Source organism: Pundamilia nyererei, unplaced genomic scaffold (assembly GCF_000239375.1).
Source record: "Pundamilia nyererei isolate P.nyererei 1_Seehausen unplaced genomic scaffold, PunNye1.0 scaffold00042, whole genome shotgun sequence".
NCBI lineage: Eukaryota > Metazoa > Chordata > Actinopteri > Cichliformes > Cichlidae > Pundamilia > Pundamilia nyererei.
The window spans coordinates 1,679,282-1,705,838 of record NW_005187443.1 but is presented as its reverse complement, the minus strand read 5'-3'; the positions used below and the strand labels follow the sequence as shown (position 1 = coordinate 1,705,838).

The following is a 26,557-nucleotide window of genomic DNA, read 5'->3' as shown; positions in this document are numbered from 1 at the left end:
TGTGTGTGTGTGTGTGTGTGTGTGTGTGTGTGTGTGTGTGTGTGTGTGTGTGTGTGTGTGTGTGTGTGGCTTGTGATGCCGGCATTGCCTTGAGCAACTTGTAATAAACTGTATTTGAAGTGCATCTGACATAACAAGGTACTATAAAGAAATTCAGCGAAAAGAAATCCCGTAGAGTTGTCATCAAAATATTGTTCCTATAACTTCATTTTTGTGCTTTGCACACAGTGAAATCAATACTGTAAGCAGCAAAACTCAGATCAAGGACTTCAGTTTTGTCCCATTTCAAAGGAGAATCCAATAAGGCAAAGCTTGAGTCCCACACTGCTTGGAGCTAATCTTGTGGGCCTTGCTAGACATTCAAGCCACACTGATTCAGAAGAATGACTCACCAGTTTGGTAGAGCACAGACTGCATGCAGACCATGTATTCCCTCAGCTTCTAGTTAACAGGGAATCTATGGCAGCACTGAGGCAGAGCACTGTCATTGAGTTACATAATCAACAGAGGAGTGTAGCAAGAATGTGTGTGAGTGTGCGTGCCCCCATGCATTTGTGTAGCTGCAGTTCCTCTTGAGCTGTCAATCATGTGGTACACACCAAGGCCATTCTCAACACAAGTCTGCTGAGGTGGACTTTCAGCAAGAATGGAGCTTAGCATGTGTGTGTGTGATTCTTTTTTCTTTTCTTTTTTTTAGGCATATGAAATGAAAAACAGGCGACCGCACTTACAAGGATGAGGAGAGAAAGTGATCTACAAACAGGGTATTAGGTGTGCGTGCTGTGAGATGAGCCAATTTAGGCACTGCACATGTTGACTCACAAAGCTACATTTACATATCTTTTGTGCATACCTACACTTATTTATTTCCCGACCAGCGCACGTTTGGATGCATAGGCCTATTTTGTGCTGTTGCATGTTCTGTGTACGCGCCAGACTTGTGTGGATAAGCATCCATGTCTAGTCATGTGAGCTTAGCCACTTACTCTTATTTCATGTCTGTGTGTATATATATGTATGCATGTATGGATTTTAGCCTCTTTTGTGTAAATGAGATTTTTCACTGGTATTAGGCTAAAGAGAGCTTCTCCTGCTCAATGCTGCCATCTGGCTTTAGCTAGCACTACCACAGACATCCGAGGGGAGCTATCTGTGCGAGTCAGCGTGTGGGTTTAACAACTGTTTTGGGATCAGTTGTCCAGTGGGCTGGTGCTAACTCACCCTATTATGAGCAGGATGATAAAGCTGACCTTGAAGCAGTTTATGGGCCTGGAGTAATGGAAACCACTGATAGAGAGCCCATGAAACAGCACTCAGCCCTCAGTGACAAAAAGAAAATAATGGTTTAACCACTTAACATTATTTTGAACGGTATCTAAAAATTTATGAGCAGACATTTCGCATGCTGGTGCTCAAGTGGCAATGATGATTTAAGGGATTCACCAATTCATCCGGGTTCACGGGATTTTGCACGTTAAGAGTGAGGAATTATTATTTTAATAAAATCTAGCTTTTTATATGTTATTACATATAAGAGATCAAGTATATATCACATACTGTATATTGTTGCCATCGCCATCCCCAAATAGTTTTTTGTAGCTTCTCTAAACTCCAAGTGAAGACTTAAATAAAGACCTGCGTAATTAAATAAAATCTCAGTGGGTCAGTGTTATCATATAACATGCAGGTTAATGCTGACACTTGCATAAAGAACTAGTTGAGGTAGAACACAATTAGATAAGATTGAGGTCAAACTATTTGTATGAATCATAGTAAAAGTGCTCATATGTATGTAGGCTTTTACCCCCGCCCCCGACCCCCTCGGGAGCATTGAGCTGACGTTGTCCCATACTCTGATCCATATCTTCTTCTTCCCCTATGTCCTGTTTTCCTAATTCCCTCTCCCCTTTACTCTTCTTCCTTATCCCACTTCCCTTTTTTATCACTACATTTATTCCTTCCATCGCCACCCTTTTTTCACTTTTTTCATTTAGTTTTTTTTACTTTTCTCACCCAGTGTGATCTCACCTTTCCTGCGATCAGTTGTTTACCTAACACTTTTTTGATTCACATACGGTCATGTGAAAATAAAGTTTTCACAGCGATCCATCCAATCGTGTAAAAAAAAAAAAAACTAAGTACACCCTGATGAGTAACTGGCAGAGCCACATTTAGCAGCAATACTTTTGAGTAATTGTTTTCTCCATGAATTTATCAATGTCTCACATCATTGCGGAGACATTGGCCCTCTCTTAATGTCCCGCCAGAGCATTTCAATCAGACCATTGCAACACCTTTCTTTTCTTTTTCAGCCATTATGTTGGAGATTGTTGCTGTGTTTGAAATTATTGTCCCGTTGCATGCCCCATTTTTGGCCAATCTTTAGCTGTTGGATAGATGGCCTCACATTTGACTCTTAAATATTCTGGTATGCAGAGGCATTCGTGGTCGACTCAGTGACTGCAAAGTATCCAAGTCCTGTGTTTTCGGAACAAGGCCACATCATGACCTCTCCACCGACGTGCTTGACAGTTGGTGTGAGGTGTTTGCGCTGACATGCTGTGGTTGGTTTTTGCAAAGCGTTGCACTGTGCATTACCAAACATCTCAACTTCAGTCTTGTCTGTCCAAAGGACATTATTCCAGAAGTCTTGTGGTTTGTTCGGCTGCAGCTTTGCAAACCTTAGCAGTACTGGGCATGTCCTTTATAGAAAGGTAGCCCTTCCAACAGGCCATACTTGTTCATTTTAGCATCATGTTTCTGAGGTCTGTAGAGCCTGAAATGTAGCTCTTGGTGAATAATCTGACCCTGGTTTGAATTTGCTGAGCCAGCAACTCCAGGGAAGATTGTGGCATTTTAGAGGTGCTTATACTTTGTTGGTCAATTGATTAGCAGTTTGTGACTGGGTGTACTTAGTTTTGCACAGGATTGCACAGAGTCCTGTGAAGTCTTGTGAAAACTTTTTTTCACAAGACTGTACTCTCGCTTTTTACTCATTTTTAACTCCCTTTTTTTCCATTCCCCATTTTCTTTATCCCCTCTCGTCCTTTTTCCATATCAACAGCCAGTCTGATAAATAATGCATCACAGCACATTAAAAACATTAGCAGGGTTCTTGGCTGTCAAAGAGAGGGAGGAGACGAGGGAGATGAGGGAATGGGTAACTCAAGTGTTGTGGGGAATGATGTGATTTAATATTAGCAGCTGAAAAGCGCCAGAAAAGGGTGAAGGTCCGAGCATTAATTGTGTTTGCGCCGCGTCCTCGTGTCCTCGTGCTCAAAGTTTTTTGCCTTTTGGGGAATCATCTGAAAGCTTGCAGATTCATAAGGGTGATGACTGTATCAGCAAATTCAAAAGAAAAGATTTTAATGACATTTTGCAAAACACTGATTCTGCATCACACAGAACCTTGACCTTTCCCTTCTCCCTTTCATCCTTCACATTCCCCATCTTCTCCTCTCCTCTCCTTTTTTTCTCCTCTCTTCTGATCTCTTCTCCTTTCCTCTCTCCCTTCCCTTCTATTCCTCCTGGCAGCATGGCGATTGGCATTATTAAAAATTGATTGGTGGCGAGCGTTTAGCAGGGTGGCGAGGCGGAGAGGAAAATTTTGACAGGCAGGAGTGAAATGAAAGGAGGGCCTCGGCGGACACAGTGTGGAAAGGTCTCAGTGGGGGACAGCGTGTGTGTGTGTGTGTGTGCGCGCGCATGCACGCACGCACGCGTGTGTACTGGTGTGTGAGGCTAAAAGAAGACTGTGCAAGAACAATTTGCAATGAGGCTTAGGAGTCTGAAAACCCATGTAAGATAGAGTCTCACTGTACAGTATGTACTGTATGTGTTGGCTGCGCTGTACATGCATATGTATCACATAAAAACACAAAGCCCACACTGATAATATTGTGGTGCCACATCAAACCTCTAGAGACAGACACATTCGCAGTAGCTCTGCTGACCCGGTGTTACCTTTCCTCTATCATCCCCTCTTTCTATCTTTCCCTTCATCCCTCTGCTTATCCCCCTTTCCAACCCTTCTCTCTCCTTTCATCTCAGATCAAATAATATTTCCAACCCATATTCCCAACCAGCTATTCCCCCAATGGCTGTAAGTGCTGCAGCTTTGGAGATTTTCAATACATTTTACCCTCAATTGCGGCTGAGTGATTCTAAAAAAGTTTTTTTTAGGAGGGGGGGGAGGGTGGGGGGGGGAGGTTGGGGCGGGGGGTAAAAGCATGTGCCATTACATGATGCTAACTGGGTTCTTTGTCTCCTGCTTTCTTCTTTCTATGTCACAGATGAACAGACCGATCCAGGTGAAGCCAGCAGACAGTGAGAGTCGAGGAGGTACTGTACGCCCCTCTTTGTTGCCTTTTTTCCCTCCACTTCCATTCTTTGTTCTAGCCCTTCAAGCATGTTGCCTGCGCGTATCAGCCTCACCATTATCTGTCCTATTAAACGATGCCCCGTACCTCGACGCGGGCTGACAGCGCGGCCCAGCCAGACCCTCCAGTTTTCAGAACACATTATGTAAACGGCGCTCTTCCTGGCCAGTGTAGCCTCTAGCTCCTTTCCTTGAGTCTCATCATATGCGCTGATGCATGTACAAACGCGTATGCATACACGGAGATACGCATGACCTGTCATTTTCGAGGGGGAAACAGGTCACTTTGTTTGTCAAACACCAAGACAAACAAAGCAAACCCAATTTGACTAATGTCACAAGCTTGTGTCAGCCAAATGAACTGAAAATGTAAATGACAGGTCTGTGTCAATGAAAGTGAATTCCGGTCTGGTATTTTGTGTGCAGCGCGCCATATTGACAGCTAAGGCCGCTTAAAGCGAATTTTCTATGTCTAGACAAGTAGTGACCTGCTCCTGACATCAATCAATGGACTGTACAAGACAAGATTGATGCAGTCTGACCAATTTTGGCTGAAGTCTTTCAAAGTTTTCAGTTTTTAATATAACAGGCACCAGAGTGATTCTCCAGGCACAAGAAAGATGGAAAGGGTGAGGGGAGGGGAGGGGGGGAGAAGAAATGGAGCATGCAAGGAGTTCGTTGATAAGGTTGATAAGCAGTGGATGTCTACAGACTGAGAGAGGTGTTAGTTTGTACAAAAAAATAAATAAATAAAACTGCAAGGAAACCGCAACTTCCTCTTCTGTTTAGTTTGTTGGTTCTCTGAGAATGATTGATGGAAAGGGGGAGAAAAGAGGCAACACTGAGAATGAGGAAAGTGAAGGCAAGGCAAGACATCCATACTTCTCTGCCTCTTATCTAGTTCCCTACACTGCTGGTTTTCCAGGAAATTTCTTTACTTCTTGATCCCATATTTTCACACAGGAAAGCAAAGCAATATAATATAGTGCCAGAGTGTTAAATTGTACTGGTGGAGGAATAATTCATCTTTCAGTTGCACTTTCTGTTACAGCTCAGCAACAATGTGGTAATAATGGGGTAAAAGGGAAGGAATAAGAAGGTAATAATATGGAGATAGCAAGTTATTACCACTTAAATACCAAATCTATATCCAGTATGGCAGTATCCAGTAGGTATCATCTTTTATCAACAGCGGTTTTAGCTGAGTATGTTTGTGTAATGGGGTAATAAGGGGTCAGAAACTGGTGATGATAATAAAAAAACAAATGTATGCCAAAAAACAAGGCAAAAACAATTATATTGATAACATAATCGTAACCTGTTATCAATAAAATCTTAACATTTGTGCATTTGAATTTTTATATACTGGTTTTAAAGTGTACTGGTGGTACTTTCTAGCCCCTTGTAACCCAGTTACATACATTTCAGTGTGATATTACTCAGCTAAAACCAGTGTTGATACAAGATGTTACAGCACTTGGTGGTGCCGCAGGATGAGAGGCAGGGTATAACCTGGACGGATTGCTGTCACAGGGCTAACACAGTGAGACACCTACAGGCAATTTAGGAATCACCAATTAACTTAAGTACTAGCCAGTGCACCCAGAAAGAACCCACACGGAGAGTACATGCAAGCTTCACACAAAAATCTCGCTCAGATTTCTACCTTCTTGGTGTGAGGCAGCAGTGCACCACTGCACCACCGTACTTACTATTATTTTACCTTTTCAGGGTAAAATAGTAGCAAATACTTCACATCTAAAAAACTGGCATGGATCACCAACTAGGCGCTTCTTATTGTAACAGTGCCAGAAGCCAACAGGTTTCGACCCACTGATTTAATGCTCTGGATTTTAAATGCTTGTCGTAAGTTTAAATGCAAGATTGAAACTTGAAGACTATGGCTTTCTAATAAAATAAAACTAGATGCACTGGAGTAAGTAATACAATATTTCATCTTTAAATTACTTTAACAATAAGATAGCAAAAACTGAAAAATATTAAAGTAAATGAGATTCAAGTACAGCACTTGATTCAATAAGCACGTTGCTTTCCACCACTGTTAACAAATAAGGAGAAGCTACTTTCAGTCATAACTTCTCTGATCGAGCTTCGTGAGAATGAAAACGTGCCACACAGTCAGTTCTGACATTAAGAGACCTTTAACTTGCCAGCTTCCAAGTACAAAGACCGCCTGACGACCAGGTGCACTAATGTGCCTTGATCTTGAAAAAAAACAGCTTTGTCCAATAAATTCACAGCTAGCAAGTGAGTGTCCTATATCCTGCTCTGTGCTTGCTCTAGTCAGACATCTCCCTCACCTAAACCAAACAGTATTTCCAGTACTGAGTCTGCAGATAACGCTGGCCATCTGCTACAGTGCGCTACGTGTGTGAGAAAGGATAACTGGGGACACCTGATTACCCTGACCCTGAGTTCATGTGTGAAAACTGATTTAGTGAAGATGGGTCTGTGATAAAAAAAAGGAGTACTGTTAAGTGTGGCAAAAATCAATAATGAAATTGGAAACTAATACTTTTTATGTATCCTGGTACAACTCGAGCCAACTAAATATTACTGTAGTGGGAGATCGGGGAGAGCCACTGTCATGTACTGTCTGTGTGCGTGAGAGAGAGGGGGGGCTTTACATCGTTATTGAGACTCTGGTGTATATTGATTTGCTCTCTTGCTGAATATGAGTGTGTGTGCGTGTGTGTAAGTCCTTTCACAAAGAAAGATGTAATGTTTATTGGTGGCTTCCCTGGAGAATTGTTGGGCACCATTGAGGTGTGTACTATGAATGTGTATGTGTCTGAGAAGATGTGAGGAGGAGGAGGGTGTGGGGGTGCAAACATTTCAAGATTTGCAAGTGCGTGCCTGTGCATATGTGTGTCCACCTCTGATATGCGCTACACTCTTGTAAACACTCACCATCCCACCCTGCCCCCTCCCCCGGTGCAAGGCCAGAGCGCAGATTAGTCTTGTTGACTTGGCAAGGACACCCTGTCAGGCACAAGCAGCGGGGAACGGACCCTCAACACGCATGCACGCACACACGGGCGCCCGCGGATACCCACACCTAGACACACATTAATTTGCAGAGCACATTCAGAGCCTCAATTGCACTGAGGCTCATTAGTTTCCGAACGTATACATCCCCTTTTTTCCACAAAGCTCAGATTCTTTGCGACGCGGGAACTGATGACAGCCGTGCACATCGACACATCTGCTGCTTTCGCTTCCAGCACACTTTCGCTCTCAGCTTCACAATTCTCCTCGACCACTCATTGAGTGACTCGACTAACGCCGTCATGTGCTGACACTAATGAACTGATGCCGAACCTTGGTCTGTCCATATTTTATTAGAGACCCTGAATGACCGATTTGTATCCGATTATAACGTTCTACAATGTATTTGACAGCCTGTAAGTTTATATGTGAAAAAATTGGCAGTGAAAAAGAAAGAAATTAGGTTTTAATTATGAGTTACTTCACTAAAAAAAAAAGAGTGCTGGCCCTCATTAACATGACACAATAATTTTGAGTAAAATGCAAAATCAAATGTTTTTTAACTCAAATTCAATCAAACTAATCATTGAAAAACATAGTTTAGTATAAACTCAGTGTATACCAATCAAATACATTTAATTTCACCAGTTGCATTAAATTTAATGTTTTGTACCAAAATTACGTGTAAGTTTTACATGTAATCAAGTTACTTCACGTCAGCATTTTGGGCATAAATATGGTGGAGGCTTTTTGCCAAAGAAGAGGCCAGCAGTTAATATATGCAAATGGATTATTGCTACGTGCTCATAAATGAGAATTAGACCCATAAATGCATTAGGTGTTGGCCGTGAGAAATGATAAAGTATTTTTCCTGACGCTTTACCTGCTGTAACCTTATACAGAAAGTAGGTATGCTGTTTCGAAGGTCTTAGCAAAGCTTTTCTTTAGCCATGGGAAAAATATGCGCATAGCCTCCCACATTCATACAGCTGTCTCCTGGATTCAGCATAATCTTTGACTTATGCATATTACTTCCTACTTCTGTATAATAATAATGACAATACATATGTTGTTCTTTGGGGGGGAAGGGGGGAAAAAAAAGGAAAAGTTCACTGGCAAGACTAGGGAACTGACCTTAGTTAAATTTTAATCATGTTCTGACCTGAGGAAAGGCACACCCACACAGCTGCCTTCTCTCATATCTGACACCTGTGACAGGCGCACTTCCTTGCCTATAGGTTGTAATTTTAAATGACTGATTCAATGGGGGGAAAAAATGTCAGACTGATGTGACAAGCAAGACCCATGCATTGTCACACTGTCATTGTGAGTTTCTATCTTGTCGTGCCATTTCATATCTGACAAAAACATCTGATGAAACAGCTACTAGGATGCTGCTTACAGGATGTTGTCTCACCACACATTATGCATTCACATTTATTTACACATAACATTTAATACAAGATGATTATCACTTGGTGGCTTATTTTCTGTAGAATCTGCACAAATAACATTCAACATGGTAGATTTTTCAGATCATTCATATTCTGGTTTGAAAACTACGACATGTTGTGGAATCCTCGGGAGGACCGAGGGACTTGGTGAAATTTCCTTCCACAATGGAACTGAAGAGTATGACTCCTGGTGGATGGGGTGCAGGAGGCAGTCATAAATAAATGAACAAAACCATTTAATTTGCCACAAATACCTCGCTCTAGAAGAGACCACTGTTGCTTCACAGTAGAAAGCAGTGACTGCTCAGGATCCTGAGTGGTGCTTCGTATTGCTTTCTTTTATTTCCATGTCATATGGATGTCTCAGCAGTGCTGGTTTGCCTTTGTGAGACATTGCTACAGCATAGAAATCATTCAAAAACTAACCAAAAACCAACAAAAATAAAACAAGACTAGCTGAAATGATTTTCTGAACTTGCGTCGGACCCTCTTTACTAAGCATTTATGCATGAAAACATCTTTGCTTTTATTTTCCAATTCTTCCCCCTGACAAATACCGTCTGTATGAAAATAATTAACAAAGACTACAACTAATGAACACTAAACTAAAGCAAAGCCATTCTGGAAACCAAGTGAAACTAAACCGAATTGAAAACAAAAACAAGTAATGAGAAAACACAAAACCATAAAAGCTCTGCAACCAGCCTCCGTGATGATCTGCTGTACGCCCGTTGCTCGTTACAAGTCCCCATCATCTCTTAATACTGGTGGCCTGGGCAGTGTGAGAGGAAGCATAAGCTGGACTAGCTGGCCAGCTCGCTTGGTAACTCCTGTTAATCTTCTCTCAACTGTCACTCTGCCAGAGTTATGTTTACAGTTTCATTCCCTGACTGTTTTTCCTGCTGAATGAAATTTTAAAAAACCCACCAAATCTCTGGGCAGCACTATTTCTTCTCACGCTTGAGTGAGGGAATTGCTGCTACACTGACTCACTATCCCTTCTTGAGGTACAAAGTGGTATTATATGAAAGTAACTTTAGTCAAATATCTCATCATCGCAACATAAGGGATGTTAAAGATGAAGCTGCCAGGCAGGAGGAAAAGAGGAAGACCTCAGATGAGGTTCATAGATATGGTGAAGGAGGATGTGAAGTGGGTTGGTGTGGCACAGGAGGATGCTAGGGATAGGATGAGATGGAGGTAGGAAGGAAGGAACAGCCAAAAGAAGAAGATAATCTCTCTACAAAGACATCTTCTACATAACATCATAGCTATTAATACTCCATATTCTGTTTAGTGTTATTTGCACTACCTGTTTTTGTCAAGGAAGTGCAAAGCAAGATGAAACAGATGAAGTCCAGAAATATAAAAAAAGATACAGAGCAGAAAATAGCTTATTTTCTCAGTATAAATGTAGGGAAAATATTACCTAGCAACAGCGTTCATAAAACTTGGAGAACATCTTTCCTTGGCATCTTTTATGACCTGGCTCATAAGCTCCAACATAAATCGGAGATTGACTCCACACTGCTTTTTTTTTCTTTTTTAGAAACATGGGCTTTATTTTAATTTACTAAATATTTTTAGATAAAAACGACACCAACACCCAAGAGAGAGCATGACAGTGTCTGGTCTCCCTGCCACACCTTGTCAGGTATAGACAATTAGCAATTAAATCCAGGGCAACAGAAACTTTCGCGCTACCGCTGCATAAGGAGTTGAGGTTGCAGAGGGGGCGTGACACGTGAAACCAGCAGCATAGCTAACTTATACAGTGGCAAACATTTACCACAGACACTGCATGTGTCACGCAAGCTGCACTGAATGTGATGAGAGAGAACATTGTTGTTAGCATCAGACATACTGTGCCATGGGGTAGTCATATTCCCAAAGGACAGAGACTCCACAGAAAAGGGCTTCCTTGCCTTGATTATGGTGCCCTGCAAATATGCAATGGGCAGCTGGTTAAACAGTAAACAGTATTAATACATTTTAAAGTGAATATGCAGAAACAGCTGTGCACCTCAAATAGACTGCATACTAAATAATAACATAATACACCAACCAGCTAGTCCATTTAAAATGCACATTACAGACTTTCAGCTCAGGAACAGCATTGAATTAGAAATACACTAGGACTGCAGCATTAGATTACATTACATAATTATTTTTTCTAGCATTATGAACTTTTTGTGAACTGTTATTCTACTATAACTTTCTCTTTTTGGCGTGTAGCTTCAACTCAGTTGTTTTTAACACAAATAAAGTTGAATTTCTAATGAAACTTAATCAAGCAGATTTTCAAGTTTGACTATATCACAAAACAAAACTGCATCTGATATTTGACCTGGTGCTTGTGTATCTAAGGCTTAGCAAAAATGCCTCCGTCTAAGCGACACAGCACGTCTCTTTGTAGAATACCAAAAAGCATCTCCTGATCTCCTGATCTCCTGATCGTGACCTATTCCTTTTTCCTTTTAGAAGACAGAAAGCTTTTTGTGGGCATGCTCAACAAGCAACAGTCAGAAGATGATGTGCGGCGCCTTTTCGAGTCCTTCGGCAGCATCGAGGAATGCACCATCCTCAGAGGTCCCGACGGAAACAGCAAAGGTGAGTTTATAGCTGTTTATGACTTTGAGCCGGCAGACTTTTTTCACAGGCTACTGCACAGAAATGATTTGGCCTTTCAAAGTTGGTGACTTTGCAAAGTTCTTCTTAAAACACTCTGCGCTGAGTGATGTCAAAGCGGGCTATTTCACAATCATCAGAGGAGTCGTTACATAAGAATACCGGAGATTCAGTAAATTTCAACAGTAAATGCCATTTGAAAGCTTTCGCCCAAAGGGACGAGAGATACAAACCAGCAGCTCTTTACAGATGAACCCCATTAACCTCGTGAGTCAACCTACAAGGCTCTGATAAAGAAAAAAAAAATAAGTCACCCTCCTTATTAACCGTCGGGCTTCATGTCATGCCAGAAAAATGCCCCTTTTTAAATGTTGTCAGAGTGCTACACAAGTTCACCGCATGAAGTTCATCAGTGGGCTTAGCAGCTAATCAATGAAACTCGATGATAACTAAGCCTGATGATTACAGTGGGCTTGATCATTCTGATTCCTCCGTGAAGCTCCATTAACAAGGCTTCATCAGCCAGCTTACTCAGCTAAGTGGGCTTTAGCTCAATAATTACTGAGAACTTGATCACTCAAATTTATCAACGGCGCTTGTCAATAGTAAGCGACACCAAAACGCTGTAGCATTTTGAGCGCTATCTGAGGATCCTCGAAGTCGTTAATGACGCCAGATTGGCACATTTAGTCTGCTGAGCTTCGATCAACATTGATGTAGCAATCCGTAGCAAAGGAGGCTTTCTTCACTAAATATTTGTTACTGTAGAAAATTTATCCCAGGTGGGAAAAAAAGGAGGGGGGGGGACTGTCTGCTTGTTGTATTGTTACTATAAATGCTTTGTTGTGATACTGTATGATATACTTCTCAGGAAACTTTTTTTTCCCTTTGTTCTCGCGATCTCATTATCCCCTTACTCAGGTTCTCCTCTCTCTCGTTCTCTTTAAGGCTGTGCGTTTGTAAAATACTCCTCTCATGCTGAAGCTCAGGCAGCCATCGGTGCACTACACGGGAGCCAGACAATGCCTGTGAGTAACTGCGTGCGTGCATGTAGGTGTGTGAGAGAGGTGAGTCACACAGAGAGATGACTCAAATACTGCTTATATTCCTTATAAATTTAACTCGGGCTGTAGTTTATCAGTCCCAGTGAGGAAATTTGTCCTTAGGGCTATTCGATCTTTCCATCTCAGTTGAGCCATTTTTTACACTTTTTTTTTCCTGGGTTGAAAGATGAATCTATGAATCTATGTCATGAGATTTCTCAAATATTATACCCATAGAGGAAATATTTTTCAAGTTACAGCGTCCTCTAAAGAAGAGGTGATCATATGCACAATATTTGCTTAAATTATAGTCAGTGGATTAGGACTACTGGGAAATGTTGTATACCTATAATTTTGGTAGGCACAGTTGTTATTTTTGTTTTTTGCAGCAGTTTTTATCTGTCATCCTGTTCTGCTGTTTAAAAAGAAATAGCTGCTAAAAACTGCTCCAACATTCACATATTTAAAAACAAGTTCAGCCTGGGACAGATGTAGTTACATTTTTCACTAAATTTACAAAGGCAGCACATTTAAATAATTATCAATTGCTTTGAACTTTGAAGAAACTGCTGATCTGCTGGGATTTTCCAGCACAATCATCTCTAGAGTTTAAAGAGAATGGTCTGGAAAAAGGGAAAATATCCAGTACTGATGTCAGAGGTCAAGGGAAAATGGCCAGAGTGCTACGAGCTGAAAAGGCAACAGTAACTCAAATAAGAGAGCATCTCTGAATGCAGAACATGTTGAACCGCAAAGCAGGTGGGTCTACAGCAGCAGCAGAAGACCACACCAGGTGCCACCCCTGTCAGCTAAGAATAGAAAACTGAGGCTATAAATCACACAGGCTCAATTTCTCGGGACGCTCTGGGTCCCTTAGTACAAACTGTGCATTGTTTAAATGCCAGAGCCCTCTTGAGTATTGTTACTGAGCGTATCCATCCCCTGATGTCGACAGTGTACACATCCTCTGGTCAGTTCGCTACCTTGAACCTCCAGTGCAAGCAAAATAAACAAACTAAGGCATGTAGCCCTCGAATAAACCATTTGGATCTTATTAGCATCTGAAATCTTAAACATTCTTCATGGATACGGTGCATTTATATGGGTAATTTGCATATGTGGCGTTTCGTACACTAGGAAGATATTTTACATTGCAGCTTACTGTGCTGCATTACATCAGCTACAATAGTACCTACAACCTGCAATGGGCTGGCAGTAAAAGTTTGAAGAGTGGCTCATTAAAGGAGTCCAACAGGCATTTCTGAATTTATCTGAAGCACCAATTACATTTTCACATTGTTCATATTTTATTCATTGTACCTGTTATATCTCTATAGCTTACAGTGCAATGAGAGTGAGCTCACATTGCCTACCACTGATGAAAACGTTTGTTTGATTGGACAGTCAAAACTAAGAGCTATGAAAAAGAATTTGTTTACATGAGCCAAATTCAGAGTGCATAGCGATGTGTTCACCTGCACATGTACATGTATGTATTTAGTACTGGTAATATTTTTTTACAGGTTTCAGGGGAAAATAGTCAAGATCTGTCTTGATGTTTTGCTTTTTTGTTGTTTTGTGTTTGTTGCTGTATCTGACAAAAATCCCATAGAATACTCCCAAATCTGGCAGATTCCACACAAATTATCCAGCTGTTCCCGCAAGCACAATGGTGGAGATAAAGTATTGCTGAGCAGCTTTGTGAAACCACTCAACTTGTGAGTTATGATTTAGGCAAAAAAGTACAATTTTGCCCTTCTGTAAAAGTGGCACTTTTTTCATAAATATTTAAATTGCTCTAATAATTGGAATATATTCATAACGGAAGCCTTGCAACAGAAAATTATGAAAATGTAAAAAAATTACATGAGAATGTAAGGTTGACTTAACATGGAATGTCCCTTATATATATTAGATATAACCCATCAGGACTTTTTGGGGAAAATGGGCACCAGTTAAAGCTCTGGGGGCCATTGCCTTGGCCAGAGATTTAAAACAGTATGTGTGTATGTGTGCTAATGCAAGCTTATGTCAGACGTCTATCGAACCACATTAACATGTACTTCCTGGCGTGTGTGTGTGTGTGTGTGTGTGTGTATGTGTGTGGGTGGATGGGTGGGTGCACAGGGGGCCTCATCCAGTCTGGTGGTAAAGTTCGCCGACACGGATAAGGAGCGCACCATACGCCGCATGCAGCAGATGGCTGGTCAGATGGGCATCTTCAACCCTATGGCCCTGCAGTTTGGAGCCTATGGAGCCTACGCTCAGGCAAGATGCCCCACAGAACTCCTTTTTTTATCCACAGTTATTTATTCAGTGAGCCACAGAGATTAAACAGAGCGCTCGAGCTTAGCTCAAATTTAAATCTGAAAAGGCAAAAGAAGAAGCAAAAGTCATCAAGTCAAATGTTAATTTAAAAAAAATCACAATTAAAGGATAGATGTTCTATAAAGTTTAATACATGGTTTTCACCTCCTAATATGCTGTTTCCCATCTCTGTAGCAGCATTTCTGCTATAGCTCTACTTCTTATGCTGTTTTTGTCTTGCTTTGCTTAGCTCAGAATCACAGGTCTTTACTTTTATTACTTTCTGCTTTCCCTTCTTCTTCACCACCTGAAGGTGCAGCAGCAAGCAGCACTGATGGCATCTGTAGGCCAAGGAGGCTACCTCAGTCCAATGGCAGCCTTTGCTGCTGCCCAGATGCAGCACATGGCCACCATCAATGGCCTCCCCGGAGCACCGCTGACTCCCACGTCAGGTAACTGGTTAAAGTCAATTGTTAAAGTACCTATCAGAGTTTTTTCAGAAAGTGCATCTACCACAGTGCATGCATTGTGGATTATACTTCTATACATAAATATACATGAGCACAAGCTAGCATTAATGTTCCAGAGGGGAGCTGACAGCAGACAATCTGGTGTCACTGGAAGCCAAGAACCCAAATCTGAAACCCTAAACCTTCCATCTGTGCACATGAGACTTTTGACTTTTATGAGCACTCAGTGCTACTGAGTGCTCATAAAAGTCTTTACAGGTCATAAAGGTCATCTTAAGGTTAAGTACATACAACATATAATAAATCAATAAAATTGAATAACCATATCCATCAAAGAAATACATCAGGTTGATTCTTTAGTCTAAACACCTGGTTACTGTGGTTACAGATTTACTCAAACACTAAAACTGGCTCAGGGGGTTGGGAAGCGCATCTGCAACCGGAAGGTCGCTGGTTCGATCCCTGGGTTCTCTGTCCTGGTCGTTGTGTCCTTGGGCAAGACACTTTACCCTACTGGTGTTGGCCAGTGGGGCCGATGGCGCGATATGGCTTTCCTTGAAAAGCGCTATATGAATGCAATCCATAAATTGGCTGACTGAAGTGTTAACATGGCCCTACAACATAATATATCTGCACTGCATGACACAACAGTCTGGATAAAAGGATTTTTTTTTGTTTATTCACTTCCATCATGCCGTCTAAAGCGAAGACATTAAAATAAGATGTGGAAAATCGAATATAAGTATGAGATCCTTTTGAAAACAGCAGCACCAGCTGTTTAATAAAGTGTAATATTAATGACTAAAAATAGTTTATTCTTTTAAGACCCGACTCTAAGACTGCAGTGGAAATAAGATACAGCCGAAAGGAAGAAAATGCATGTTTCTGGATACACCCAAGGAATGTAAAAGAAGATCATTCTGGGAACACATAATTAGCAATCATTTGATATCAACACAGTATTCACTAGTCTCAGAAAATACGTCTGAGGGTCACATCTAATGGCTGTTGTTTCACTGTAAGGGCCATACTTGGACAAGAAATCAGCCCTGACATTTAGTGTCTTCACCGGCCCACTGGACCGGCCCTCCTGACATTTGCAAGAGTTACTAGGTGGCCAGTCAAAGTAAAACTTTTCCATAATGTCCTCGGGGTGGAAAAATTGCATTGTTTCTCTCTGTCTCTGTCTGTCTGCCCCATGGCTGCAGGTGGCAGTACTCCACCAGGCATCAGCGCCCCCACAGTGACCAGCATCCCATCTCCAATTAGTGTAAATGGTTTTACTGGCATGCCGCCCCCGCAGGCAAATGGACAGCCCCCCGCAGAAGCAGTTTTTACCAACGGGATACACCATTATCCTGGTAAATATGATCATCTCAGAGACAAACGCACACACACACACACACACACACAAAAATTCAAATGTTAAAGTATGATTTTTTTTCAATGTAGACACATGTCCACTGTAAAGCAGCCATCAACAGGAAAAGCGTGCATGATGTTGGCTTACACACTAGGATAGCCTTTAAGCATGTTCATGGGGGGTGAGGCCAGACGAATGTAGTCCACAGAAAGCAAGCAAGTTGAGGCGATTATCGTTTGGCAAAGGCGTTCGGGCTGCCGGAGTCTAACTATGCGCTTGTGTCATGAGCCGTGGTTAGTACCTTATTGGATGTGTTTGGTTGTCTTGTCTCCCCAGTGTTGCAGGAGGTGGTTTTTAGAGAGGACTCAGAGAAAAACGGCTTGGGCGTGGCTCCGCGGAGTTGTTTTGGGGTTCAGGGTGGCTGCTTCCTCTCATCTCTCTCCGAAGGTAGCGCTCTTTCCCTCCCACCCTCATCCCTCATCCCTTTTCTTTCTGAGCTCAGGAACAGGAAGATATCATTTCAAAGCCATTGGGACCAAACATTCTTTCTTTTTACATTTAAAACATTTTAAAAAGAAGGAAAGAAAGAGGGAAAATTCAAGTTTGTGAGTGAACAGTAAAGATTTATATTGCTTCAAATATCTGAAATATTTTCTGCTCTGTAATATGCTCTGAAAAAGACTCTGACTTCGTGTTTCCAGACACTGTCATAAAGAAAAGTTCTTTGCAGTGTATACAAATACAAATCATCTTGTTAGAATAAACCTATCCCTGTGGCTGCTACATTCACAAACTTGCAATTCCCCTGGCAAAATGTATCACAGTGTTACAAAGGATGATAATAACACAGACAGCTGAATTATTTTTGAACAGGATTTCACCTGTTTTTTTTTTTTTTAAAGGTTCTTTGAGCCCATAACTCTTCTTCTTCTTTTCTTCTGGCTATCTGTTGCTGTTTTTCCAGTGTTACTGTTAGTCCACAGCGTGCTCGGTGTTACTTTGGTTTTAAAGGATACTGGCGTTATCAGTGTGTACATGTTTATCAGTGTGTGTGTGTGTGTGTATATGTGTGTGTGTGTGTTCTCAGTGGTGTATTTATTGTGCATGCGTTGTACGCACGGGTGTGTAGCATTAAGGTGCGGCACAGTGCCGGCGGTAGTTCAGATGCAGGGAGAGTTTGCTGTAGATCTGTGAACATGTGAAGTGAAAGCAGCAGGCGTATCCACTGTTACGTGCGTTGTGCTCGTCCTGTTGTTGTACATGTGAAAAATAAATGTGTTTCTTCTTTTTTTTTTAGGTTTTCTGTGATAGGCACAAGTTTAGGTACATTTTTTTCTTTGTTGTGGTGACAGTGGAGCCATGTGTTGTTTTCTTTTTTGTTTTGTGTGTGTGTGTTTTGGTCTTAACTGTGGTTTATCAAAGTTTTGCTTTCCTGCTTTTCTTAAAAAAAGAAGAAGAAGAAAACTTTTGAAATGCTTTGGGGGAAACTTTTAAGTATAAGGGTCTGGAAAAAGAGAAGGGAGAGGTTCAGAATTCAGTTCCTCACACACCGAAGTGAAGTGAGTTGACTCCACGCTGTTCGGCTCGCTAACCTTTCTGCTTTTTCTTCTCTCCATCGCTCTCCTCCTTCTCATCCCTGCTATATATTACTCTCTCCTTCCTCCGTGCCCTCTCCTCCATCTACATTCTCCCTCTGTCTCGCTCCCCCTACACACACACCTCCATCCATCTGTGCTCCCCCACCACCACCACCACCTCCTCCTCCTCTTTTTTCTTCTCTTCTCTGTGTCTCTGTTGAAGCAGCTCAAAGTCCCACTGCAGCTGATCCTCTCCAGCAGGCTTACACAGGAGTCCAGCAGTATGCAGGTCTGTCTGTCACTCTCACTGCACCAATGATATGTGTGTCTGCATATGTATGCGTGTGTGTGTGTGTGTGTGTGTGTGTGTGTGTGTGTGTGTGTGCAGTAGGAAGGGAGGCCAGACTACGGAAAACAGGACAAGGATAAGCATACCTGTGTTCGAAATTAGAATTTTGATATTGTAACATTAAGTGTTTCAGTCTCACTCCATCAGTTTGTTCTCTGCACCGCGTCGGGTGTGCAACATGTTAGACTCTATTGTGCGCTATCTGATCGATTGCCTGCTGTGCCCCTGCATATATCACATTGTTTATATGTATACAAGTGTGCGCTCTAGTCATGACTGTTATCTGATCCGCGGTGTGTGTTTGTGTGTGTCAGCAGCCTACCCCGCTGCATACGGCCAGATCAGCCAAGCCTTCCCCCACCCTCCACCTATCATCCCACAGCAGCAGCGAGAAGGTAACGCTCACGCACGGCACGCTCCTGAAATACTCATACACGCTGGCGGGGTGATTTGAAATGTTGCCAGTCAGTTTTTACAAAAAGTACAAATATTCAGCAGTGTTTTGGGGTGTTTTTGTTTACCTGATACAAAACAGCTTTTTTATTATTGGTGCTTTTTGGTTTGGTAATATAAAAAAAACAGAGGACAGAGTTGAGAATGAGTCAAAGAAAAAGAAAAAGAAGAATATTACTGAGCATCTCAAACTCAGCTGTAAGCCTTCTCATGAACCGAATGACCGCCAAGCTCAACACCCATGCCTGGGACCTTACTGCCCTCTTGTGGAAGTTAAGATAAAAATTGGAGATGATTTCACAGCTGTGGCAACCCAGAGGCCATATTTTAAGCATTTGGGAGTCATATAGTAAGGGGTGCCATAAAATTATCAGTATGAAGGTTGTTAGTTTTCATGATACTTAACATTCAGCAATCACCTGACAACTTAAGGTTACCATTCAACTGTGACTGAAGCCTTGGAGAAAACTGCTCTACACTTTTTATGGGTTTTATTCGTGTTTCATTTTTGCAACTCTGGAACCTTAAAACTAGGCAAATATTAAGAAACACATTTAAGGAAAAAAATGTAAATGTGAAACTGGGCATAAAGATGGTCTGATGCAGAAAACTGGAACATTTATTTTGTGTTTTTCACTCTGATGCATTTTAAATTCTAGTTTAGTCAAAACAACAATCCAAACATGCGAGATTAACTACCACATAGGACCGACACAGCTAGAAAACAAAGAAAACTGATGAAATTATGCAATCAAATGTTGAAATGTTCATCTTGATTGGTTTCTGTGAGAGCCTATGTTAAAAAAAATGTAGCTCTTTTCTAAAATAACCAACATTATTCTATTTTTGGCAGAAAATTGAGTTTATACATCATTTATAAGAAGCTGTCAGAGGCAACTGACTTTCACTGCCTTTTAGCCCACTTTGACTAACAATGTGCTCTTCTACCCTCTTTATCTTTTACTTTACACTTTAAATAATTTCTTACTGTCATCACAGAGTTTTCTCCTCTCGTGGTCTGCCTTTCCCATTCTTACTCCCCGTCTCTTTCCTTGACCCTTTTCTCTGACCTTTGCCTTCTTATCTCTCTCTCTCTCCCTCCCCCTCTCTTCTCTCGCCTTTCTCCGTTTCTTTCCACGCAGGACCGGAAGGCTGCAACCTGTTCATCTACCACCTCCCTCAGGAGTTTGGAGATGGAGAGCTGATGCAGATGTTCCTGCCATTCGGTAATGTCATCTCCTCCAAAGTGTTTGTGGATCGGGCGACAAACCAAAGTAAATGCTTTGGTGGGTAAAAATGAACAAAACCAAACGATTATTGGTTATTTATTCCTGATTATTTTTTTTTTTTTCCTAATCACCCTTTTTTTGCACTGCAGTCAATACTCCCTTCCCACCCCCACGCCTTCCCTACCCCCAAACCTCTCGACACCTCTCCCTTTAAAAAGATGAACAAAAGAGCAGATCGTTTCTCTGCAGGTGTGCTGTTACTAATAAGAAAGAGTGGATACTTTGGATATTTTGTTTTCCTTTTCCAAGCATTACAGACAGCTGAGATCTGAGAACTCAGCGGCCCGTTTTATCTTTCGATTACGACTGTGCTCTTCGTGACATTTTGTATAATACAAACGTGGGTTTTTCAGTCGCATGCCCCTGACTATAGCTTCCTTTCAGCTAAAAACAAAAAAAAGGGATGCATGCCAAGAACGTAACTTCAGAATCCCACAGTCAGTCTGCCGTGCAAAGACAGAAAAGTGCCATCTCACGTCATGCTGCTGACAGTGCAGCGTAGTCGAACGCATAATTATGTGGCAAATTATAAATGGATTGTGGAGAATGTTTTATGGAGAGTCCATCAGGTGCAACCCATTTGCAAATTAGCTTTCGCTCACTAATACGCTGCATTAATGTATTTCCTCAATTCATGTTGGCGTTTTTGTGATGCGGGTTTTAATTTGTTATTTGATGCTTTTTCCCCCCCACATCACAGTGGAAGTTAAAAAGCAAAACTGAAATGTTGCAGTACCATATTGATGTTTTAGTTATAAAACCCCATTATCCTGTAATCCTGTTGTTGTTGTTGTCATACTATTACACATCTGTGTGATGTTAGTTTAATGTGCTTTTTTTTTTTAATAATCACACTATATTAGATTTACGCTTACAACTAGTTGTTTCATGAATGGTAACTGTTTTTTAGTTTTATGTGCTGATTAAAGGTTTTCATTATCGTTCCAGTTTTCATATCATACACACCTGTAAATGACTATTGGAGCTTAATGAACTCATCTTCACATTCCATGTTTTTAGTGTCCCAAACTGCTCTTGCTTCTTCATATAACAATATCTCCTCCTTTCTCTTTCTCTCTCTTTTGGCCTTTCCCCCAGGGTTTGTAAGTTTCGACAACCCAGGTAGTGCCCAAGCTGCCATCCAGTCAATGAATGGCTTCCAGATCGGCATGAAAAGACTCAAGGTGCAACTGAAGAGGCCAAAGGATGCCAACCGTCCCTACTAGCCCGCGCCCCAGCCAGCCACCGCCACCCTGGCGGCCGGGGCAGCTGTCGAACACAGGGAAAGACAGGTTAGGCATCAGTGTTGACTCCTTGAGGAACACCTGTTGTCAGTTTAGTTTCACAGGTGGTTTCTTGAGCGCATGCACAGCTATTGCAAATTATACTGGCAAACACTCACCAAACAAAACCAGGTGTTGACATTCCCACAATCCTCCCAGGACCATGACTACAACCCTAAATAAATAAATAAAAATAATGTAACCAATACATTGAATTGTATAAAATATAAAAATTGTATAAAGAGAGCCTATGAGATATTAAAGTTGAAACATTTTGTTTAAAAAAAATGTGCTCGTGTTGAATTTGATGCCAGCAACACACAAAAAACAGTTAGAAGCATGGTATGTTTACCACTGCATTGCATCACCTCTTCTTTTAACAGCACTGTAAGGGTTTGGGAACCAATGAGACCAAATGTTCACCTATAGAGAGCAAAATCTTCCCCAGTCTTCCTTGTTAAAGGATTTTCTGCCCAAGAATCCGCTGTCTTTTGTTTCATAAATTTTTGAAAAAAGAACTGACAGGTCTAGACTGTATACAGGTAGTTATAGCTGCTCTTAATATGAAGCAACGCTGTTGTAATACCCGCAGAATGGGGTTTAGTGAGGATGTAAACAAGGCCTTATCTCAAAAAGACAATTGAATGGCAGCATATGTTGCTTCAAAACCTCTTTGTCACGTTCACTACCACCAAGTCTCAGATGTTCAAGTTATCCATGTGATGTACAAAAGCATTTACAAACCTATACATCTGAGATGCTTTTACACTTCTACTATTTACCTCAGAGAATGCAGCATCCATGCAGGACAATTAGAGATTTTGATTCAGGACAATTCTTCTTCATGTTAAAAATGTTTTGTTTGTTTTTTATCTTTACATGATAGTCAAAACGTTTTTGGATGATGCACTGGTATACTTGTACAGTAGTAATGATTTCCACTACACAAAATGCTTTTAATGCAGAAGCATCAACATCAGTTTTCAGCTTTTTCAGTATCTTGTGATCCTCTGATTCAGCCTTGTTGAGAAACTCTTCGTTTTAATCCCCAATTGTGTTCACTGTTGTGCATGAAAGCACTCACTGAGCATGCTCATGTTTTCATTGAACAGTGAAATGATTAAATCGTTTTTCCTGCTAAAGAACAAGAGGAAATTTTGCAGCTGTTGTCTTACCCTTTATTGAAGATGACAATAATGATTATTTTTTTTGTTATCATTAGTCACATGCAGATATTTCCCAAGACAAGCTGAGAGTGAAACGTGACATTTCAGGGAATTTCAGCAGCGACTGCATTGTCTAAAACTCCTGCAGCTTTAACCTGCTGACAGCTGTGTTACAGTGCCTCACGTGCACCACACACACCTAACAACACTCTCGCCAGAGCGCCGTGTGTTCTCGGGCAAACAAGTGTCACTCACATCGCCTTCTTCGGCGGAAAACACTCTTAGCTCCGTGCATCATTCGCTGAAAACAAGAGTGCTGTGATGCACAGCGCTAACGGAAATGTCCCACACACACAGGGGGCAAAGCAGACTAGTTAAAACATATTGAGAATATAAGATGTTAAATGTAATTGTGAACCATAAGACGTGTCTATCTATACTGAAAGTGAAACCTTGTTTTGATGTCAGCTTCCAGGCTGGCCGAAAAAAGTAGCCTCCTCTATTTGCAGAACGACTTTACAGTAAATGACCCTGTATGTTACCTCGTAGGTAAAAGATAATTGGTAAATGGTTCAGCATGTTGCACAGGGAAGAAAGTGCTTCCAAGGGAGAGGCATTTATTACCCCTCAGGCAGGTAATTGTGCTGTTCCTCTTTGTCTCCTCCCTTCATCTGTGTGATGGAGAGTTTAGGCTGTGTCGTTCATTCACTACTGATGACTTCATTCAAGGGCAACTTATCACCCACTCACAAACTAACTGAACCATACCAGACAGTGTCCTGAGGCAAATCACTGCAGGTGGAAGAGCAATCTCATATGAATTTGTCATCAAATGTGTGCCGCCACTCCTTTTGATATGTAAAATGATTTTTTTTAACTGAATGTTGGAGAAAACATCTTCTGATTTCCTTTTTTTTTTCCCAGAGCATCATTACGCTCTCAACTGATTAGCAAGCTGCTTTTCGACTTGCATCACCAGCTTTACTATTGGTATTATCATCTAAAAAAATAAAAATAGAATAAAATAGAATAATAACACACTGTTGGCACAACAGCAAGCTAGAGTACTCTTATTTAACATCTAATGACACGGTAAGGTGTGTCTCGATTAGAATCCCTTCACCATTTCAAAAACAGGATTGAAGAGTTTGTTTTTTTTAATAGAAACGAAAAATTTGTTTCATCGCGTAGAAGATAACAACGGAGCTGCAGCCAGGAAGCCAGATTAATTCACTGCAGGATGAGCACTGATTTGTTTTGAAAATTGTCTCAGCAAAATGATCTTTGTTTATCCACACCAGGACTTAGAGTCTTAGTGCTGGCTAAGACGCTTTAGAGAGGCAGGTGTCCTGTTAAGTATTCTGCACCGCTCCATCTGCATGTAAATACAGCAAGAATCAACAGAGAAGGAACACACAACACTGGTGACGTCATTGCTTCCAAAGAAAAATTAATTTAAAAATCAAAGCAAATATCTCCCCGTCATTTTTCTTGTTTTCCGGTATAATGTAGAAATGTGTAATGAAAGTTCAACGGCAAGCGACCTAGCTGTCTCATTCAATTATCTAAATCAGATCCAAGCAAGTGCACAAATGAACCGCAAAGCTAGACACACCTTCAAACCCCACAGCTGCTGGTATCAAAGTGCAGTTTTCGTGGGATACTTCTAGGAACCTAAGCGATCTGCAGAAAAGCTCGAGCCAGTGGCTATCCTGTGGAAAAGTGCAAGCATCAATGCATCGAGGTGCAAAACGTGAAACCTTGTGTTGTTTCTCCACACATTCCTTTACTCAAACAGTCCCTTTTTCTTCTGTGCTTTTCAGGTTTTGTTGAGCTGTTGATTATTTGCTACCCACCACTGAGTGCAAACTCAACATCTGGACCACTGAGGCTGCTTCAGAAAACAGAGGAGAGAGAGAGAGAGCGATGACCGAGTCAAGGACACCTCCTTTTTGGATGTACTAAAACTTTGGAACTCAGAGTGAATTTGTACCAGCCTGGTTAGCCCCAGGACTTTTTTTTCCCCTCTTCTGCACACATATACACACTTCTTTCCCCACAAAACCCTGCTTGAATGACAGCTACCTTTTCTGGACCACAAAAACTTTTACTTGAACAAAGAAAGGAGGAGAAAAAAGTAAAAGAAACTACATCAAACCTCCTTACAATGACCAACCCCGCTGAACTCTTGAAAGGAATACGGATGTCAAAAGTCCAACAAGAACAAAACTTTGAAAAAAAAATATAAAAATAACAAAAAACAAACAACCACAAAAAAAAACCACAAACAAAAAACATAATAGCGGATTGCCGTAGGAGATCTTTCATTAAGATGGTGTGGAGCAATTGAGTTTTGAAGACCAATTTTTAAGATTTGAAACAAGAAGGGACAAATTCTCTGAGAGAGAACTTAAGTAGGAATGTGACATTTTCACGACACAGATTGGCTTCGATTTGGGATGGCCATCTTTAGCTCGGAGTGCCTGTCCGTTTCCAGGGGATACCGTTGCCGAGGAGCGCCATAGCAACAGTCTCCAGGGAGTCTTATCCATCATTCCTTAGTTGTTTTAGGGACCAAAAGACCAAACATTTTTATTGCTGAGGACTTGTAGCTCTAATATACTCGGACCACTGCATCTCTGTCAGCCAGCGTGGCTGGGGAGTTGCACTTAAAAGAAGTGTACATTACGAATATATACAACACATGTATATATACATATATATTGCTGATATGCTTTTTGAATACAGGCAAAACTATTTCAGATGACCAAATGGGGTCTCTCACTTCGCTAGTTTACAATTACTCAAAATGTTTATTTTTTTCTCTTCTCATTTTGTCTCGGGAGGGATGGCGAGTGCATGGGAGGGGCTGCTCTGTATCACAGCCTTATCTTTTTTAACTTGACATCCTAACCTCATAGATAGAATAACATCAGAAATGTTTGAAATATATGAACTTGTTTATATTTGCAGTACATATATATGTATAACAGGCATTCAAGCAAATGTATTCATATATACAGTATATATGGATAAATAGATATTAATCACAAATATATGTATTTATATGCACATATTTTATATATGTGTGTCTGTATATAGAACGGCTACTGACTATGTTGAGCTGTAATTTTTTTGTAGATTTTAGCTGGAGTTTGAAGCATTGCTCTGCTTGGGAAGAATTGCAAATCTGGCAGCTCCCAAAACTGCAGGCATTCCTTTCTCTGATTACCTATATGCTGACACACAATATATTGCTAAAAAGATTCATGTGTGATGAAACACATATGGTGTACATATTATCTGAAAATGCAAAAAGCCAATCTCAGTAGCAGGCTTTAAGAGAATCAGGCTAGATGATTTTAGAGGAAAAGGACAATTATCTTCGACTCTATTCCAAACATATCTTTTGAGCTTACACACACACACACACACGCACACATGCATACACACACAAACTTCTCTTTGAAACTTGAACCAAAATGAAAATGTCTCACAACCCTTGCTCTCTTTTGCATTCAGTAAAGTGCATGTAGCGTATGGGCTGTCACCATGTCAAGGTGTGCCTTGTCACCTGCAGAATCTGCCATCAAGCACTGTGCTCTCAGAAAACAAAGAAAAAAAACTGAACACACACACACTACTGCAAGTAGCCAGCGCGCTATTATGATGTCAAAACTACAGCCTGATCCATATCATTTTTTCAGCTGCGTAGAGAGCTTCAGTGCATGTCAAATATAACAAAAATTGTCCAAGCACTGTTGGTCCATCATTGTCTTTGGGGGGGG

The 26,557-nt window shown here is 41.1% G+C and overlaps 1 protein-coding gene across 3 annotated transcripts in view; it reads left to right on the top strand.

The window, feature by feature from the left end:
- Positions 1–25,028, top strand: part of celf4 (CUGBP, Elav-like family member 4) — an 88,534-nt gene extending 63,506 nt beyond the window's left edge. Inside the window, exons 3-14 of one of the 3 annotated variants that reach the window (XM_013910360.1) lie at positions 4,293–4,341; positions 11,323–11,451; positions 12,418–12,497; positions 14,640–14,780; positions 15,133–15,271; positions 16,498–16,650; positions 16,989–17,099; positions 18,453–18,518; positions 18,893–18,973; positions 20,174–20,257; positions 21,419–21,612; positions 24,593–25,028. In XM_013910360.1, the coding sequence (XP_013765814.1) occupies positions 4,293–4,341; positions 11,323–11,451; positions 12,418–12,497; positions 14,640–14,780; positions 15,133–15,271; positions 16,498–16,650; positions 16,989–17,099; positions 18,453–18,518; positions 18,893–18,973; positions 20,174–20,257; positions 21,419–21,546 (1,161 nt within the window). In that variant the 3' untranslated portion in view covers positions 21,547–21,612; positions 24,593–25,028. Of the gene's footprint in view, positions 1–4,292; positions 4,342–11,322; positions 11,452–12,417; positions 12,498–14,639; positions 14,781–15,132; positions 15,272–16,497; positions 16,651–16,988; positions 17,100–18,452; positions 18,519–18,892; positions 18,974–20,173; positions 20,318–21,418; positions 21,613–24,592 lie in introns of all 3 variants that reach the window. The other 2 variants (XM_005731281.1, XM_013910361.1) reach the window with 2 other exon arrangements.
- The last annotated feature ends 1,529 nt before the right edge of the window (positions 25,029–26,557 follow it).